This window comes from Gorilla gorilla, chromosome 16, assembly GCF_029281585.2.
Source record: "Gorilla gorilla gorilla isolate KB3781 chromosome 16, NHGRI_mGorGor1-v2.1_pri, whole genome shotgun sequence".
Taxonomy (NCBI): domain Eukaryota; kingdom Metazoa; phylum Chordata; class Mammalia; order Primates; family Hominidae; genus Gorilla; species Gorilla gorilla.
Genome location: NC_073240.2, coordinates 45,263,634 through 45,284,539, shown reverse-complemented (window position 1 = coordinate 45,284,539; position 20,906 = coordinate 45,263,634). Strand labels below are relative to the sequence as shown.

The window sequence follows — 20,906 nt, the reverse complement described above, 5'->3', positions numbered from 1 at the left end:
TGGAAAATAGATGTCCATACAACAATGTATACATGAATGTTCACAGCATTCTTCATATGGTCAAAATATGAAAACAATCCAAATGTTCATTAATTGATAAATGGATAATCAAAATGTGGTATATCCATACAACAGAGTATTACTTGGCAATAAAAAGGAAATACTGATATAATATATGCCACAACACGGATGTACTTTGTTTTTTCTTTTTTTTTTTTTTTTTAATTTTTATTCAATTTCCAGGACACAGCCCCAGGAGATCCTGAGAACAAATGCACCATGGATGCACTTTGAAAACATGCTAAGTGAAAGAAGCCAGACATAATAGACTATGGTTTCATTTACATGAAATGTCCAAAATATAGCAAAATCCATAGAGACAGGAAGCAGATTAGTGACTGCTTAGGGATAGAGAGGAAGGGGAAATTTAGGAGCTAGAGGTTTCTTTTGAGGGTGATGAAAATATTCTAAAGTTGAGGCAATGGTTGCACAATTCTGTGCATGTACTAAAAGCTACTGAATTTATACTTTAAATGAATGAATGAATGATACTACTATACAACATAGTGCTGTGCCTATACTTAACTATACTATATTACATATTTAAAGTTTTCTAAGATAGTAGATCATAATAAAGGGGCAGGGTAAACTCTGGGAGGTGACAGATACGTTGATGACCTTGATGATGGTGATGGTTTCACAGGAATATACTTATCCCCAAACTCATAGAGCTGTATACATTAAGTACAGCTTTTTATATCAAAAAATAATAAGTAAATAAAAGCTTCTACACTCCAAAAAAATGGGTGAATTTTCTGGTATATAAATTATATCTCAATAAAGCTGCTACAAAGAAGTTAAGCATACATCTTATGATCCAGCAATATCAATCTTATTTATCCAAATATTCCTAACAACTTTATTTATAATAGCCAAAAAACAGAAACAACTTAAATAGACAAATTGTGGTAGACTCACACACAGGAATACTACTCCGGGAGGGGAGGGGAAGGAATAAACTACAGATACATGTGGTAACGCGGAATAAACCAAAAAATGTATGTTGTGTGTGTGAAGGAAGCAAGATAAACTGATTATAATCCTATGAAACTCTATAAATACAGAAAGATCAGTGGTTGTCTCAGGTGATGTTGGGTATAAAATAAGGATACTTTTTGGTCATGTGCATAAATCTGTCAGAATTCAAGAAAACAAACACTTTGAACAGGTGTATTTTATTGCGTTTAAGGTTTTTTTTTGAGAAGTCAATACAGGATATAGGAGGATAAATAAAATTCTAAAAAATAGCTAGTTCACTCAAATGACAGGAAAGGAAAAGAGAAACAAAAGATGGGACAAATCCAGAATACACAGTAAGATAGAAGACTTTAAACTCAAACATATTAATAATTACATTAAATATAAATAGACAAAATATGCCAATGTAGGCCAGGCGTGGTGGCTCACGCCTGTAATCCCAGCACTTTAGGAGGCCAAGGTTGGTGGATCATCTGTGGTCAGGAGTTCAAGACCAGTCTGGCCAACATGGTAAAACACTGTCTCTACTAAAAATATAAAAATTAGCTGGGAGTGGTGGCAGGTGCCTGTAATCCCACTTACTCGGGAGGCTGAGGTAGAAGAATTGCTCGAATCCAGGAGGTGGAGGTTGCAGTGAGCCAAGATTGCGCAGCTGCACTCCAGCCAGGGCGACAGAGCGAGACTCTGTCTTTAAAAAAAAAAAAAAAGCTAATGTAAATATCTATACACAGGTTTTATAAAGGCTGGAAAAACATATATCACGCAAATAGTAAGTAAGAAAACTGTATGGCTATATCAATATTAAAATAAACTTCAAGATAAATAATATTACTTGAGATAATGAGATACATCATAATATTAAGAACATGTCATATGCTTATAAATACATGAAGCTTCAACATACATGAAGCAAATATTGACAGATAAGTGAAGTAGACAAATGCACAAAAATAAGTGATTTTAACATCCCTCTCTTAATAACCAATAAAACAAGTACATTAAAAAATAAGATAGCTGACTATGCAGTCGCCATTCTTTTTTTTTTTTTTTTTTTTGAGACAGAGTCTCGCTCTGTCGCCCAGGCTGGAGTGCAGTGGTGCAATCTCGGCTCACTGCAAGCTCCGCCTCCCGGGTTCACGCCATTCTCCTGCCTCAGCCTCCCAAGTAGCTGGGACCACAGGTGCCTGCCACCACCCGGCTAATTTTTTTGTATTTTCAGTAGAGACAGGGTTTCACTGTGTTAGCCAGGAAGGTCTCGATCTCCTGACCTTGTGATCCACCCACCTCGGCCTCCCAAAGTGCTGGGATTACAGGCGTGAGCCACCGCGCCCAGCCACCATTCTTTTGTTTCTTTACTTCTTTAATAAACTTGCTTTCACTTTAAAAGAAGATATAGAAAATTAGAATATTATCAACCAATTGGATCTAATTGATATTTATAGAATACTGCACTGAACAACTCCGAAATATCACATATATTCCCAAATACATATAGAACATTCAACAAGATAGAATATGTGCTAGTAAGTACCAAAAAATACCAAAGAAATCAAATTATACAGAGTATATTAATATTCTTGAATCGAAATGAATAATCCATGGGTCAAAATAAATCACAAGAAAAATGAAGTAATAAAAAATAATGTATCAAAATATATGGCATATAGAGAAAGGAGTACTTTAAAATTCATACCTTTAAATACCTACATTAGAAAAAAAGAATAGTGTAAAATTAATGTTCTAATCAAGGAAGTAGCAAGCTACAGCCAAAGGCAAAATTCAGCACACTAATTGTTTCATATGGGCAAGAAAGTAAAAATATTTTTTGTATTTATAAATGGTTGGAGGAAAATACATCAAAAGAACAATAATATTTCATGGCACATGAAAACTATATGAAATTCAAATACAGTAGTTCCCCCTTGTGCTCACGTGACACCTTTCAAAACCCTCCAGTGGTTGCCTGAAACCACAGACAGTGCCAAACACTACATATACTGTTTTTTCCTCCATATATATACACCTATGATAAACCTTGAATTATAAATTAGACACAGTAAGAGATTACCAATAAAATAGAACAATTATCAGCATCACTAGTCTTGTACTCTGGGGCCATTATTAAGTAAAATAAGGATTAATTGAATACAAACAGAGTGGTATCTACACAGCTGATATGATAAACAAGAAAGCTACTAAGTGACTAACAGGAGTACAGCAGATACATATGGATACTTGGGCAAAGGGATGATTAATGTCCCAGTTGGGATGGAGCAGGATGATGTAAGATTTTACCATGCTACTCAGAAAGGTGACTAATTTAAAACTTACCAATTATTTCTGAAATTTCCCATTTAATATTTTCAGACCCTGGCAACCACAGGTAACTAAAACTATGGAACACAAAACCAAAGATAGGGGGGAACTACTGTACCAGTGTCCAAAGCCATGTTCATTCATTTATGTAGCCATCTACAGTGGCAGTTGAATAGTAGCTGCAACAGAGACAATATTGTCCACAAAGCCTAAAATATTTCTTACCTGAAATATTTATAGAAAATGTTTACTGATATCTGATTTAAGCTCTCACTTCGAGAAGCTACAAAAGTAAAAGTAAATCAAACTGAAAACAGAAAATACTGAAAATAGTGGAAATCAATTAAACAGAATGAACAGTTAATATTAAAAATCCCTTTGAATGAATAATGAAATTGATAAACCCAAGCAAGACTCATCAAAATAAAGATCAATAAATTATCTAGATCAGGAATGAAAAGAGGAGCACCATTACAAATTCTATAGACAGTATTAAATTAATAAATACCGACAAAATATGATGTCAAATAAATCAACTTAAATTCCTTAAAAACATGTATGACTAAAAGAAAGAGAAAAGCTAAATAATCTCATCTATATTAGAGAGACTAAATTACAGTAAAAGATATCCCACAAAGAAAATTCCAGTTACATTTTAGAAATCCCACTCCAGAATTCAACAGTGAATTCTGCCAAATATTTAAGAATGAAATAATACCAATCGAACACAAGCTCTTTCAGAAGAGGAGGAACAGTCCTCAACTTGTTTTATGGCACCAGCTTAATCTTAATCCCAAAATTTAAAAACATTACAAATCAAGACAAAACTACAGAACAAATCCTCCATGAATACAGATATAAAAATTCTTAAAAAAAAAAAATCCCCAGCAAATCAACTCCAAGTTACGATTTCCATTCAAAAAAAAATTTATGTACTACTCTACATTAAGAGAATAAGAGGGGCCTGACACAGTGGCTCACGCCTGTAATCCCAGCACTTCGGGAGGCCGAGGCGAGTAGATCACTTGAGGTCAGGAGTTCAATACCAGCCTGGCCAACATGGTGAAACCCCATCTCTACCAAAAATACAAAGAATTAGCCAGGCATGGTGTCACGTGCCTGTAATCCCAGTTACTTGGGAGACTAAGGCAGGAGAATTGCTTGAACCCAGGAGGCAGAGGTTGTGGTGAGCTGTGATCGCACCACTGTACTCCAGCCTGGGAGAGAGAGAGAGACTCCGTCTCAAAAAAAATAAAATAAATAAATAAATAAGAAAAGACTAAGAGAAATCTGAAGCCAAAAAGCCTTTGAGAAAACTCAACAACAAAATAAAAACATTTTACAAACATGAATAGAAGAGAACTTCCACAAACTAATAAAAGATAACTAAGAAAAACATCTAGCTAACATCATACCTAATGGTAAAACAAATTCTCTTCCCCTAAGGACAAGGCAAGGGTGTTGTTCTCACCACTGCTACTGAACATGGTAATACAGATCCTAACCAATGTAATAAGTGAAGAAAAAAATAAGTCCCAATGATGACAAAGGGTAAGCAAAACTCTCATTATTTGGCATATGACATAATTATATATGCATAAAACAAGACAGAACCCTAGTTCCTTTAGTGGAGAACAGTATTTAGAAACCAAGATCTGGGTGCTATGTGCACACAGTTCAGCCGACAGAGCAAGGAAATAGAATCATGTGCCATACAATGTTTCAGTCAACAGCAGACCACATATAGAACAGTGGTCTCGTAAGATTATAATACTCTATTTTTACTGTATCTTTTCTATGTTTAGCTATGCTGAGAAACATAAATACTTAACATTGTGTTACAACTGCCCATGATAATCAGTACAGTAACATTACGTTTTGTTTTGTTTTTTGAGACGGAGTCGCGCTGTGTCACCCAGGCTGGAGTGCAGTGGTGCAATCTCGGCTCACTGCAAGCTCCATCTCCCAGGTTCACGCCATTCTCCTGCCTCAGCCTCCTGAGTAGCTGGGACTACAGGCGCCCGCCACCACGCCCAGCTAATTTTTTTTTTTTTTTGTATTTTTAGTAGAGACGGGGTTTCACTGTGGTCTCGATCTCCTGACCTCATGATCCGCCCGCCTCGGCCTCCCAAAGTGCTGGGATTATAGGCGTGAGCCACCGCGCCCAGCCAACCAGTACAGTAACATTCTGTACAAGTTTGTAGCCTAGGAGCAAACAGCTATACCACACAGCCTAGATAAGTAGTAGAATACACCATCTAGATTCACATAAGTACTATGATGTTCACATGATGACAAAATTGCCAATTAATGCATTTCAGATTGTCAAGTGACACATGACTAAATATAAATACATGCTTGTGTGTGTGGTGGTGGAAAGAGAATGAATGAACATGAATGAATCTTAAACTGTCGTTTCCTCCATAAATTCCACCAGTTAGTCTGAGCTGATTTTTTTCATTCCATAGTAAGTGGCAAATTACTTCAATTAATCAAGTAGTTAAAGAACACAATTAAAGAAACTTAATAAAGCCAGGCGTGGTGGCTCATGCCTGTAATCCCATTACAGGAGGCCAAGGCGGGTGAATCACTTGAGGTCAAGAGTTCTGGCCAGGCCCGGTGGCTCACGCCTGTAATCCCAGCACTTTGGGAGGCTGAGGCGGGTGGATCATCTGAGGTCAGGAGTTCGAGACCAGCGTGGCCAACATGGTGAAACCCGGTCTCTACTAAAAATATAAAAAAATTAGCCAGGCGTGGTAGTGGGTGCCTGTAATCCCATCTACTCAGGAAGCTGAGGCAGGAGAATTGCTTGAACCCAGGAGATGGAGGTTGCAGTGAGCCAACATGGTCCCACTGCACTCCAGCCTGGGTGAGAGTGAGACTCCGTCTTTAAAAAAAAAAAAAAAAAAAAAAAAAAAAAGAGTTCAAGACCAGCCTGGCCAACATGGTGAAACCCTGTCTCTACTAAAAATACAAAAAATTAGCCAGGCATGGTGGCACATGCCTGTAATCCCAGTTACTCAGGAAGCTGAGGCAGGAGAATCGCTTAAAACCAGCAGATGGAGGCTGCAGTGAGCCCAGATTGTACCACTGCACTCCAGCCTGGGTGACAGAGCAAGACTCCGTCCAAAGAAAAAAAAGAGGAGGAGGAAAATTCCCAAATAAAACTACAAAGTTTGGCAAATCGGAGTTAAAGAGTTTGAACAAAAATCTTCATCTAATCATGTTTTTCAAACTAAGAAATTTAACCCATTAATGTATTATCAAATCAATTTAAATTAATACAATCACCTTTAGAAGAAGAAACAAAACAGAAAAGAAAAATCAGAGCACATCACATAAATTAAGGGTGATTTTTGTTTCACATGGAAGTATTAGCCATGTGTTTCTTTTTGTAGACCACAGTTAGTTAAAAGGTCTAAAAACAGGTATTTCATTAAAACTGCATTCATATGGAAATTTATGATCCTTAACTGTAACATCATTTAGTTAAGAATAGAGGAAAAGGTCATTTTGTTATGAGGAAAACTCTGGAAATGCCATATTTGGAAAAATACAGAGATTCATGGTAGAAAACAAATACATTTTAGTTATGAGGCCTTCAATTACGTATTAGAAATCTCATTGTGCTAAAAAGCAGAAAGGCTGCACACGAACAATTCCTGAATAATCTTGCTGATAATTTCATAAATCTGAAGTCTTTGAATCACAAAATCTGTATTTGAGAGACCAAAGATTTCATTCACACTGAATAGTGTTACCCCAAAGTTTATGTTGAAGCCCTAACCTGAATACTTCAGAACGTGACCGTATTTGAAGATAGGGCCTTTAAAAAGGTAATTAAAAGGGGTTTTCTTGGCCAGGTGTGGTGGCTCACGCCTGTAATCCCAGCACTTTGGGAGGCCGAGGCAGGCAGATCACTTAAGGTCAGGAGTTTAAGACCAGCCTGGGCAACATGGAGAAACCCCATCTCTATTAAAAATACAAAAAGTAGCCGGGTGTGGTGGTACACGCCTGTAATTCCAGCTATCCAGGAGGCTGAGGCACGAGAAATCGCTTGAATCCAGGAGACAGGTTGCAATGAGCTGAGACAGCGCCACTGCATTCCAGCCTGGGCAACAGAGCGAGACTCTGTCTCACATACACCCACAAAAAAAGGAGGATTTCTTCAGGTGGCCCCTAAAGTAGTATGACCAGTGTCTGTAAAGATGCAGACACAGACCATACACAGACCGAAGACTGATCATGTGAGGGGTGTGAGGGGCAGCCATCTACAAGTCAAGAACAGAGATCTAAGAAGGAAGCATGTTGGCCAACATCTTGTTCTTGGACTTCTAGACAGTGTCCAGCCACTTTGACAGAGAATAATAAAGGAGAAAGAATACAGGTATCAGTTAAATACATATGGGTTTAAATCCTAGCAGCACCACTTATTGGAGATGCAGTAGTATACAGTGGTTAGGAGTGTAGGCTCTGGAGCCAGGTAAACTAGGCTCCAGCTTTGCCACTTAAAACTAAGTAACTTTGTGCAAGTTATTATTTAACCTCCCTGTGCCTCAGCTTCCCCATTTGTAATATAAAAGTAACACCTATCTCATATGGTTTGTAAGGCTTAAATTATTACACTTTAAACACTGAGGACAGTGCTTGGCAAATAGTAACTGCTCAATAACTATAAGTAAGAGCTGTTGCGGGCATAGTGGCACATGCCTGTAGTCCCAGCTACTCGGGAAGCTGAGACAGGAGAATCACTTGAACCCAGGAGGTGGAGGTTGCAGTGAGCTGAGATCATGCCATTGCACTCCAGCCTGGACAACAAGAGTGAAACTGCATCTCAAAAGAAAAAAAGTAAAAGCTGTCGTATTGGTCTTCACTGTTATTTTTTAACCTGGGTAGGTTATTATTATAATTATTGTTGTTATTGTTACTATTGACACTGCAAGTTACCTAAATTCACTAAGTCTGTTGTTCTCATCTATAAAACATCAAAAGATGGTTAATATTCAATAGGTTTTAGCTGTGAACTCCTACCCAAATTTTGAAAAAGACAATGACACTGTATTTAAGATACATACGTAAGCAAGCATTGTCTAGACACTCAACGCAATTTTAGAATATGTGATTAAGAATATGGTTTATGACATTGTAGATAAGAAAGCAACAATAATTAAAAGACATATAAGCTCATTAAGACTAATATGTGACAAATTAACCACATTATTTACTCCTAACACAGGATTAGTTGTCTGGGAAAAGACAATTGTGATTTCACTCCGATTTTAGTAAAGCATTCAAATATTAGTTTCAATAATAATCTTATAGAATATGATTTTTAAAATCTGAGTTCAGTTACAGCACAATAAAGTGAATTTGTAGCTGTATGAAAAACCTTACCCAAAAATGTTAATTAATAAATAAGACAGCCCGGCACAGTGGTTCATGTGTGTAATCCCAACACTTTGGGAGGCTGAGGTGGGCAGATCACTTGAGGTCAGGAGTTCAAGACCTGCCTGGCCAACATGGCAAAACCCTGTCTCTACTAAAAATACAAAAATCAGCCAGGTATGGTGGCAGGCGCCTGTAGTCCCAGCTACTCGGGAGGCTGAGGCAGGAGAATCACTTGAACCCAAGAGACGGAGGTTGCAGTGAGCTGACATCGTGCCACTGCATTCCAACCTGGGCGACAGAGCAAGATTTCGTCTCAATCAATCAATCAACATTAGCTTACAAACAGATTTTTGCCCGATCTTATGTAACATCTTTGAGTAATGAGGCATTAATGAAAGATCTTAGATTTAGCTAAAACAAAAAAAGAAACTTGGACAAAAATTTCTATAGAAAAATCCTCCTGAGTGGCTGGGCACGATGGCTCACGCCTGTAATCCCAACACTTTGGGAGGCTGAGGTGGGCAGATTACTTGAGGCCAGGAGTTCAAGACCAGCCTGGGCAACATGGTGAAACCAAATCTCTACAAAAATACAAAAATTAGCTGGGCATGGTGGCACACACCTATAGTTCCAGCTACTTGGGATGCTGAGGAAAAGGATCGCTTGAACCCAAAAGGCAGAGGTTGCAGTGAGCTGAGATTGTGCCACTGCACTCCAGCCTGGGCAACAGACCGAGACTCCGTCTCAAAAAAAAAAAAAAAAAAAAAAAAAAGTCCTGAGTGTTCTAGTTCAAGAGTCCCCAGCCTCTGGGCCATGGAATGGTACCAGTCCATGGCCTGTTAGGAATGAGGCCACAGAGAAGGAAGAGAGCGGTGAGCCAGCAAGCATTACTGCCTAAGCCCTATCTCCTGTCAGATCAATAGTAGCAAATTCTCATAGGAGCACGAACTCTAGTGTGAATTGTGCATATAAAGGGATCTACACTGTGTGCTCCTTATGAGAATCTGATGCCTGATGATCTGAGGTGGATCAATTTCATCCCCAAACCATTAACTAAACCCCACCCTGGCTGACCTGGTCCCTGGAAAAATTGTCTTCCCTGAAACCAGCTGCTAGTGCCAAAACGGTTGGGGACTGCTGTTCTAGTTGACATGAGCCAAAATTTGCTGACCAACAGAGATTAAGCTACTAAAGAAGGACAAAAAGTATAATTTAACATAAAACCACATTAACAGAAACAATTCAGCCAGGCTCAGTGGCTCACACTTTGAGAGGTCCAAGCAGGCAAACAGCTTGAGACCAGGAGTTTGTGACCAGCCTGAGCAACACGGTGAAGCCTTGCCTCTATTAAAAAATACAAGTAATTAGCCAGACATAGTGGCAAAAGCCTGTAGTCCCAGCTACTTGGGACGCTGAAGTGGGAGCATCACCTGAGCCGGGAAGTCAAGGCTGCAGTGAGCTGTGACTGCACAACTGCACTCTAGCCTGGGCAATGGGAATGAAAGAAACAATTCACTGTCAAAAGTACGCTGATCCTTGAACAACCTGGGTTTGAATTGTATTGGTCCATTAATACACAAATTTTCTGCCACCTCTGTGACAGAAAGACCAACCCCTCCTCTTCCTCAGCCTAGAAGATAATGAGGATAAGACCTTTACGATGCTCTACCTCCATTTAAATAGTAAACATATTTTCTCTTCCTTATGATTTTCTTAATAACATTTTCTTTTTTTCTAGCTTACTTTATTGTAAGAATACAGTATAAAGCCAGGTGTGTAATACCAACACTTTGACAGGCCAAGGTGGGATGACTGCTTGAGGTCAGGAGTTCAAGACCAGCCTGGGCAATATAAATGAGACCTCATCTCTTTAAAAAAAAAAAAAAAAAAAAAAAAGGGAGAGAAACTTTAAAAATAGCTGGGCATGGTGGTACATGCCTGTAGTCCTAGCTATTCAGGAAGCTGAGATGGGAGGATCAACTGAGCTCAGGAGTTCAAGGCTGCAGTGAGCTATGATAGTATCATTGCACTCCAGCCTGGGCAACAGAGTAAGATCCTGTCTAAAAAAAAATAGACTACAGTATAGAATACACATAACATACAAAATATGTGTTGAATGATTGTTTATGTTATTGGTAAAGCTCTGGTCAACAGGAGGTTATTAGTGTTAAGTTTTTGGAGAGTCAAAAGTTGTATGTGGATTTTCAACCACATGGGAGAGTCAGCATCCCTAAACTCCACATTGTTCAAGGGTCAACTATAAATATGAATAGAATTCTGAAGACATAACAAAAACCTATCTTCACTTCTGGTTTTTATCTTTCATGAATAACAGATAAAGGTGACCAAGATAATGATAAATATCATATGTCATATAAGGAAAACTAGAAATAGCTGCCCTGTATAATGACTGAAGGTTTGTACTTGCACATGTAAGGAAACGCAGATCTGTTTTCAAGTGGAAAAAACTACAAAAAAGTAACATGAGAAAGCAAAAAGATGAGGACGCACTTTATGACAACTAAAGCTGCTCAGAAGAACGAAGTAATAATACGTAGCAAGGTTCCCATCAACAGAGGCTGATGACAACCCATTAGGAATTTATAGAGATGGAAATTCAGGCTTCTGGAAGATATTTCATCTTTGTTATATGATAATATTAGAATATTTTCTCAGTTTACATAAATTCAGAAACTTTTTAAAATTTCTAATTACTTAAAATTAACAAAGGAATTATAGTATTAGAAACAAACAAAAACAAAAAATAAAACCACCAAAACAAAAATTAAAACCCTATGCAAACCAAGAATACTTCCAAATCTTGCCCAGTGACTTACAGTAATTAGGCTTTGTTAATTCTATTACAACAAAATCTATCCCTATGAACAAGTCAGCCAGTAATTTATTTTTCTGCTTAAGAAAGTAATACACTTCCATTATAATGAAAAATTTACCATATAAATAATTATTCTAAGAAAGAACACAAAAATAGTAAAGTCATAAAAAAACTACACACAATCAATACTACTATACATCGGTAGAGTGCATTAAAGTTGATCAAACTGAGGCCGGGCGCGGTGGCTCATGCCTGTAATCCCAGCACTTTGGGAGGCCGAGGCGGAGGAGATCAAGACCATCCTGGCCAACACAGTGAAAACCCGTCTCTACTAAAAATACAAAAATTAGCTGGTGTGGTGGCGGGCGCCTGTAGTCCCAGCTACTCGGGAGGCTGAGGCAGGAGAATCACTTGAACTCGGGAGGCAGAGGTTGCGGTGAGCGGAGATTGCGCCACTGCACTCCAGCCTGGAGACAGAGCAAGACTCTGTTTCAAAAATAAATAAATAAAATAAAATAAAATAAAATTCATCCAACTGCTTTTCTACCTGTTGTACCATCTAATCTGAAAACAACTCTGAGATAGACGAAGCAGTTGGTATCAGTGCCATTTTACTATCTTCCTGAGGCTTGAGGGGTAAATGACTCTCTCCTTAGGTCACTCAAGTTGGTCCAGAATATGAATCTGGAGTACAAGACTCCCGGTCTGTGTCCATTCTTTCTTTTAGTAATGTTCTTTTCTCTTTAACGAAGCAATACATCTTCATCATACAAATGTTAGAACTTGAATAGATGAGAGACATCACCTCCTTAGACAGTGAATATTAACAAGAAACTTTTTCTTTGAAAGAAAATGAAAGTAAAAGAAACAACTCAAGTAAAAGAACAAGGAAAAATTTATTTTGCTTCCCATAATACTATGTTGAAAAAGCAGAAGGCTACGTAGATTAGTTCAGTGGAATAATGTTCTTCTTAAACTGCCATTAAATATTCTGCATGTAAAACTCTTAGAAGTAAAATTAACACCAAAACGTAGTTTTTGGTGCGCTATCAGATTTCTCATCTACACATGCTTAGAGAAAATAACATAATTGTCACTTTTTTTTTTTTTTGAGACGGAGTCCCGCTGTCGCCCAGGTTGGAGTGCAGTGGTGCGATCTCGGCTCACTACAGGCTCCGCCCCCTAGGGTTCAAGCCATTCTCCTGCCTCAGCCTCCCGAGTAGCTGGGACTACAGGCACCTGCCACCTCGCCCGGCTAATTTTTTGTATTTTTAGTAGAGACGGGGTTTCACCATGTTAGCCAGGATGGTCTCGATCTCCTGACCTCGTGATCCACCCGCCTGGGGCTCTCAAAGTGCTGAGATTACAGGCGTGAGCCACCGTGCCCGGCCAATTTTCACTTTTAATGATATGAAAGTATATGGTAAAATCATTACCTTAGGTGTGCTTCCTTTAATAAATTTTTTAATTGAAGACAACAAGCCGGTTTCATTCTTCGATGGTTTTTCTCCTCCTGAAGGCAGGCTATCATCAACCTCTGAATATTTCCTCTTTGCTCTGGCAGCGCGTTGTGTTTGGATTTGATTTGACTGCTGAGAAGCTTTCCGTGTTCTCAGCCTCATCTTTTATGGGTGCCACATGTAAAACTAAAAGAGAAAAATAATAAATGTAATAAAAAATTAAAAGTATTAAATTCAACCTTCTCTACCCAAATGTGCCCAGCTTATATAATAAAAATATCTTGGCTAAAAAAACAAAAGTCCTAGACTTTAGAAGACTGCAGTAAGAAACCAACATTTTAAGTAAAAGGCATTATGCTTTATACATTATTTATATTATCCCAAGTAACCTTCCCAACAACCTCTGAAATATTATAATATATACTATGATCTAAAGTAAGGGTAACACCAAAGAGTGTGCATGCTCTTTGCATAATACTATACTGCCTGACAACACTACTATTCGTTTAATCATTCGTTCGACAAATATTTGTTGCATACATAGTCACATTCAAGGCACTGGGCCAAGTAAGAATTGAGTAAATAGTAAACAAGATAAGAGAAGGTTTTGCTTTTCTGTAACTCACCAGGTAGTGGAAAAGTAATGTCAGCCAATGAATGAATGAATTCCATGAGCACAATTCTAATAATCAACAACCATGTAAGTGTAACAACAGAATTTGGATCATTTTGAGAAAGTCCTATCTTACCACATTTAATGATACTTTTAAAACGATTCACATCAGAAAGAAAATATAAGGCTATTTATTTGAGCTCTCTCATTTTATAGGTAAGACAATTAATTGCTGGCAAAATTGTCCCAACACTTAGAATTAAAGACATAACTGAATTAGAATCTGTGAAACACAATACAAAGAATACTAAATGAAGAATTAAGAGATGTGAATTTTAATCCTACTCCAATCATGGCTAATCTGTAGTCACTTAGTTATGTTTTATCACATGTATAAAAAAAAATTTACCTTACCATCCTGAGGCTCAAAATGAAAAAAGGACTAGTAAAGGCTATAATGTGCAAAGGACAATAAAGCTATTCACCATAGTGGATACACTCACAGAACAAACTAACTCCAATTAAGCACTCTAAACTCTAAATGTACAGAAATTCCTGGCAAAAATTAGAGTCTCAGAAATCGTTTTTAGTAACTCAACAAAACAATCATAGAAAAAAAAGAAACTTTTTAAAAAATAGAAACTACAGGCTGGGCACGCAGTGGCTCACACCTGTAATCCCAGCACTTTGGAAGGCCAAGGCAGGTGGCTCACCTGAAGTCAGGAGTTCCAGACTACCCTGGCCAACATGGAGAAATCCTGTCTCTACTAAAAATACAAAAATTAGGTGGGCGTGGTGGCACGGGCCTGTAATCCCAGCTACTCCGAAGGCTGAGGCAGGAGAACTGCTTGAACACGGGAGGCGGAGGTTGCATTGAGGAGAGATCACGCTATAGCACTCCAGCTTGGGCAACAGAACGAGATTCCATCACTACCCTCTCCCACCCCGCGCCACATCCCCAACCAAAAAAGTGCCACACCAATAAACACACAAAGGGTAACAAAGCAAAGCAGCCTTCTTGCTGACATGGAGAGTTTTAGTAGTCTGGATATAAGATCAAACCAAACACAGCATTCCCTTAAACCAAAGCTAATCCAGAGGTGAAGAAGCTGCATAAGAAAAGTTTGAAGCTATCACTATTTGGTTCATGAGGTTTAAGGAAAGAAGCTGTCTCCATAATACAGATGTGCAAGGTGAGGTGAAGCAGCAGGTGCTGATATAAAAGTGGAGGCAAGTTATCCAGAAGATCTCACTATGTCCACTGATGAAGGTAGCTATACTAAAACAACAGATTTTCTAAGTAGACGAAACAGCTTTCTGCAGGAAACAGATGCCATCTAGGACTTTCACAGCTATGAGAAGTCAGTGCCTGGCTTCAAAGCAAGCTGGGCACAGTGGCTCACGCCTGTAATCCCAGCATTTCGGGAGGCCAAGGCAGGTAGATGGCTTGAGCCCAGGAGTTCAAGACCAGCCTGTGCAACATGGTGAAACCCCATCTCTATAAAAAATACAAAAATTAGCTGGCCATGGTGGTGCATGTCTGTAGTCCCAGCTACCTGGGAGGCTGAAGTGGAAGGATCACTGAAGCCCAGGAGGTTGAGGCTGCAGTAAGCCAATACTGCGCCACTGCACTCCAGCCTGGGCGACAGTGAGAGCCTGTTTCAAAAAAAACAAAAAAAAAAAAAAAAAGAAAAAAGAAAAAAAAAGATCTAAAACTGACACCCTAACATCACAATTAAAATAACTAGAGAAGCAAGAGCAAACAAATTCAAAAGCTAGCAGAAGAAAAGAAATAACTAAGATCAGAGCAGAACTGAGGGAGACAGAGACACAAAAAAACCCTTCAAAAAAATCAATGAATCCAGGAGCTGGTTTTTTGAAAAGATTAACAAAATTGACAGGCTGCTAGCAAGACTAATAAGAAAAGAGAGAAGAATCAAATAGACGCAGTAAAAAATGACAAAGAGGATATCATCACCGATTCCACAGAAATACAAACTACTACCATCAGAGAATACTATAAACACCTCTATGCAAATAAACTAGAAAATCTAGAAGAAATGGATAAATTCCTGGACACACACACCCTCCCAAGACTAAACCAGGAAGAAGTTGAATCTCTGAATAGAACAATAACAGGAGCTGAAATTGAGGCAATAATTAATAGCCTACCAACTAAAACAAGTCCAGGACCAGATGGATTCACAGCTGAATTCTACCAGAGGTACAAGTAGGAGCTGGTACCATTCCTTCTGAAACTATTACAATCAATAGAAAAAGAGGGAATCCTCCCTAACTCATTTTATGAGGCCAGCATCATCCTGATACAAAGCCTGGCGGAAACACAACAAAAAAAGAGAATTTTAGACCAATATCCTTGATGAACATCGATGCAAAAATCCTCAATAAAATACTGGCAAACCGAATCCAGCAGCACATCAAAAAGCTTATCCACTATGATCAAGTGAGCTTCATCCCTGGGATGCAAGGCTGGTTCAACATACACAAATCAATAAATGTAATCCAGTATATAAACAGAACCAAAGACAAAAACCACATGATTATCTCAATAGATGCAGAAAAGGCCTTTGACAAAATTCAACAGCCCTTCATGCCAAAAACTCTCAATAAATTAGGTATTGATGGGATGTATCTCAAAATAATAAGAGCTCTTTATGACAAACCCACAGCCAATATCATACTGAATGGGCAAAAACTGGGTGCATTCCCTTTGAAAACTGGCACAAGACAGGGATGCCCTCTCTCACCACTCCTATTCAACATAGTGTTGGAAGTTCTGGACAGGGCAATAAGGCAGGAGAAAGAAATAAAGGGTATTCAATTAGGAAAAGAGGAAGTCAAATTGTCCCTGTTTGCAGATGACATGATTGTATATTTAGAAAACCCCATCATCTCAGCCCAAAATCTCCTTAAGCTGATAAGCAACTTCAGCAAAGTCTCAGGATACAAAATCAATGTGCAAAAATCACAAGCTTTCTTATACACCAATAACAGACAAACAGAGAGCCAAATCATGAGTGAACTCCCATTCACAATTGCTTCAAAGAGAATAAAATACCTAGGAATCCAACTTACAAGGGATGTGAAGGACCTCTTCAAGAAGAACTAAGAACCACTGCTCAATGAAATAAAAGACACAAACAAATGGAAGAACATTCCATGCTCATGGGTAGGAAGAATCAATATTGTGCAAATGGCCATACTGCCCAAGGTAATTTATAGATTCAATGCCATCCCCATCAAGCTACCAATGACTTTCTTCACAGAATTGGAAAAAACTATTTTAAAGTTCATATGGAAGCAAAAAAGAGCCCACATTGCCAAGTCAATCCTAAGCCAAAAGAACAAAGCTGGAGGCATTACGCTACCTGACTTCAAACTATACTACAAGGCTACAGTAACCAAAACAGCATGGTACTGGTACCAAAACAGAGATATAGACCAATGGAACAGAACAGAGCCCTCAGAAATAACACCACACATCTACAACCATCTGATCTTTGAGAAATCTGACAAAAACAAGCAATGGGGAAAGGATTCCCTATTTAATAAATGGTCCTGGGAAAACTGGCTAGCCATATGTAGAAAGCTGAAACTGGATCCCTTCCTTACACCTTACACTAAAATTAATTCAAAATGGATTCAAGACTTAAATGTTAAACCTAAAACCATAAAAACCCTAGAAGAAAACCTAGGCAATACCATTCAGGACATAGGCATGGGCAAGGACTTCATGTCTAAAACACCAAAAGCAATGGCAACAAAAGCTAAAATTGACAAATGGGATCTAGTTAAACTAAAGAGCTTCTGCACAGCAAAAGAAACTACCATCAGAGTCAACAGGCAACCTACAGAATGGGAGAAAAATTTTGCAATCTACTCATCTGACAAAGGGCTAATATCTGGAATCTACAAAGAACTCAAACAAACTTACAAGAAAAAAACAACTCCATCAAAAAGTGGGTGAAGGATATTAACAGACACTCCTCTAAAGAAGACATTTATGAAGCCAACAGACACATGAAAAAATGCTCATCATCACTGGCCATCAGAGAAATGCAAATCAAAACCACAATGGGATACCACCATCTCAACACCAGTTAGAATGGCGATCATTAAAAAGTCAGGAAACAACAGGTGCTGGAGAGGATGTGGAGAAATAGGAACACTTTTACACTGTTGCTGGGACTGTAAACTAGTTCGACCATTGTGGAAGACAGTGTGGCAATTCCTCAAGGATCTAGAACTAGAAATACCATTTGACCCAGCTATCCCATTACTGGGTAAATACCCAAAGGATTATAAATCATGCTGCTATAAAGACACATGCACACGTATGTTTACTGCGGCACTATTCACAATAGCAAAGAGTTGGAACCAATCCAAATGTCCATCAATGATAGACTGGATTAAGAAAACGTGGCATATATACACTATGGAATATTATGCAGCCATAAAAAAGGATGAGTTCATGCCCTTTGTAGGGACATGGATGAAACTGGAAACCATCATTCTCAGCAAATTATCGCAAGGACAAAAAACCAAATACCGCATGTTCTCACTCATAGGTGGGAAATGAACAATGAGAACACCTGGACACAGGAAGGGGAACATCACACACTGGGGCCTGTCGTGGGGTTGGGGGGATGGGGGAGGGATAGCATTGGGAGATATACCTAGTGTAAATGACGAGTTAATGGGTACAGCACACCAACATGGCACATGTATACATATGTAGCAAACCTGCACGTTGTGCACATGTACCCTAGAACTTAAAGTATAATAAAAAGAATTTAAGCAAAAAACAAAAAAAAAATCCACATGATCATCTCAATTAATGCAGAAAAAGCATCTGATCAAATCCAACACCCTTTCATATTAAAAATAATAAATGAAGAACAAACAGGAACTTCCTCAACATAATAAAAAGGTATTTATGAAAAACCCACATGACCTATCATACATGATAAAAGGCTGAATGCTGTCCCTCTAACATCAGGAACAAGACAAGGACAGCCCCTCTCACCACTTCTATTCAACATTTTACTGGAAGTTCTAAGCAGGCAATTAGGCTAGAAAAATAAAAGAAATCCATATTAAAAAGAAAAAAAGGTGAAACTTATCTCTTTGCAAATGACATGGTCTTGTTTAAAGAATAATCATAAAGAAAAAACTGGATAAACTGACTTCATAAAAATTAAAAACTTGCCGTCTACCAAAAGACATTATTAGAAAAATAAGAAGTCAAGGAGCAAACTGGTAGAATATTCACAAAACACGCATATCACAAAGACCTTGTATGTAGAATATATAAAGTCCTACAACACAATAAGAAAACAAGCCAATAGAAAAAACGGGCAAAAATATGAGAAAATATTTCATAAAAATTAGATAACTGGTGATAGCATAAAAAATGATACTCAATATTATTCATAAGAATTTTAAGTTAAAACCCCAAAGGTATGCCAATTCACACCTCCTAAAATGGCAAAAATTAAAAAGAATGACAAATTTAAATAGTAACAATGACGGAGAATAAAGACAAGTCTCTTTATTCTCATGTTACTATATGCTGCTGTTAAGGATGTATGTTTTTTGATAAAATTGGGCAATTTCTAATAAATATACACCAAACTCTTTGACTCACTGATTTCACTTCTACATTTTTATCCAAGAGAAATGTAAACATGTTCACAATATATTTTTACAAAAATATTCCTGACAGCCTTATTCACAATAAGGCTGTTTCTAGTTCCAAACTGGAAACAACAAAAATGCCCCAAAACAGAAAGATGAATACTGTGGTGTTTTCATGTAAGTGAATACTAATCAGCATCACAAAGGAACAAGTACTTCTATCATAAACAAACATGAAATAATCTCACAGACATGCTAAACAATGGCAGACACAAAATAATACATATTTAATAACATCATTAAAAAGAATTTTTATCGGGGACAAAAATAATCTATAGAGAAAAAAAGCAAAACAGATTTTGCCTTGGAGAAATGAAACACCCTCTAATGTTATAGGAGTATCTTTTTGTCAAAATTTTACAGAATATAATTTGTAATGGTCATGTAATATTTCAATATTTCAATATAAATGTCTCATAATTTATTTGATCACTGACTTGTTGGAAAATAAACTGTTTCATGATTACTAACATCACCTCAAATGAAATAACCACACAAATTTCAGTCTACATTTCTGATTCTTTCCTTAAGACAGTTTCTTAGAAGTGAATTTACTAGTTTAAAAATTTTACAGCTGAGATCTGTGTTCAAGGTGTTTGGGCTCATTATTGGTCCGATCATTAGTTGACCACTAGGCTATGCAAATATATAGGGAGGTATGCTTTAGTAAGCCAAGCTTAAAAGTAAAAGCAAAAATATTTAAAAACAAAAAATAATAATTAATCAGAGACATCAGTGTTTGCATACTGCAGGGAGATAAATTTCATAGATTTTTTTCTGCCCATGGAAGTTACTGCTCAACAACCAACAACCTTTGACGGGAGAAAAATCAAGAATCAGAGTGGCTACAATATTATCTAAAATGGTCAGTTTTCAACAAAAAATTATAAGACATGATAGAAACAGTAAAGTATGACCCAAACTCAGGGGGAAAAACTGCAGTGAAAACATATTAATCATGTGCCAGGCTTACAACAATCCAGTGAGAGATATATGTAATTATCTACATAAAACAAAATTCACTCTTGATTCCTTAAGAGTTGGAAAAATTCTTATTTTTGGTGGACATATTGACCCTTTTCTCTGATTATAAAATATACATCATTTTAGAACTTTAGGCTGAGCGTGGTGGCTCACACCTGTAATCCCAGGGCTTTGGGAGGCTGAGGCGGGAGGATTGCTTGAGCCCAGGAATTCTAGACCAGCTTGGGCAACACAGGGAGACTCCCCAGTCTCTACAAAAAATAAAAACAAAAAAATTATATGGGCATGGTGGTGCACACCTGTAGTCTCAGCTACTTGGAAGGCTGAGAGAGAGAAGATCACTTGAGCCTGAGAAGCTGAGGCTGCAGTGAGCCATAGCACACCACTGCACTCCAGCCTGGGCAACAGACTGAGACCCTGTCTCCAAAACAAAAAACAAGAAACAGAAAGACAGTAAAACATGAAATAAAATCTCCCATAATTCCTTAACTCAGAGATGACTGATAATGTGGGTATATTAGTCTGCTTGTTTTAACATGTATAAGTATTTTAA

The 20,906-nt window shown here is 37.9% G+C and overlaps 1 protein-coding gene across 5 annotated transcripts in view; it reads right to left on the bottom strand.

Annotated features, from left to right (window-relative positions):
• Positions 1 to 20,906, bottom strand: part of CTDSPL2 (CTD small phosphatase like 2) — a 99,134-nt gene that overhangs the window by 54,729 nt on the left and 23,499 nt on the right. For all 5 annotated transcript variants that reach the window (XM_031002524.3, XM_031002525.3, XM_055363587.2 and 2 more), the window contains exon 2: positions 13,015 to 13,224. In XM_031002524.3, the coding sequence (XP_030858384.1) occupies positions 13,015 to 13,200 (186 nt within the window). In that variant the 5' untranslated portion in view covers positions 13,201 to 13,224. The remainder of the gene's footprint in view (positions 1 to 13,014; positions 13,225 to 20,906) is intronic.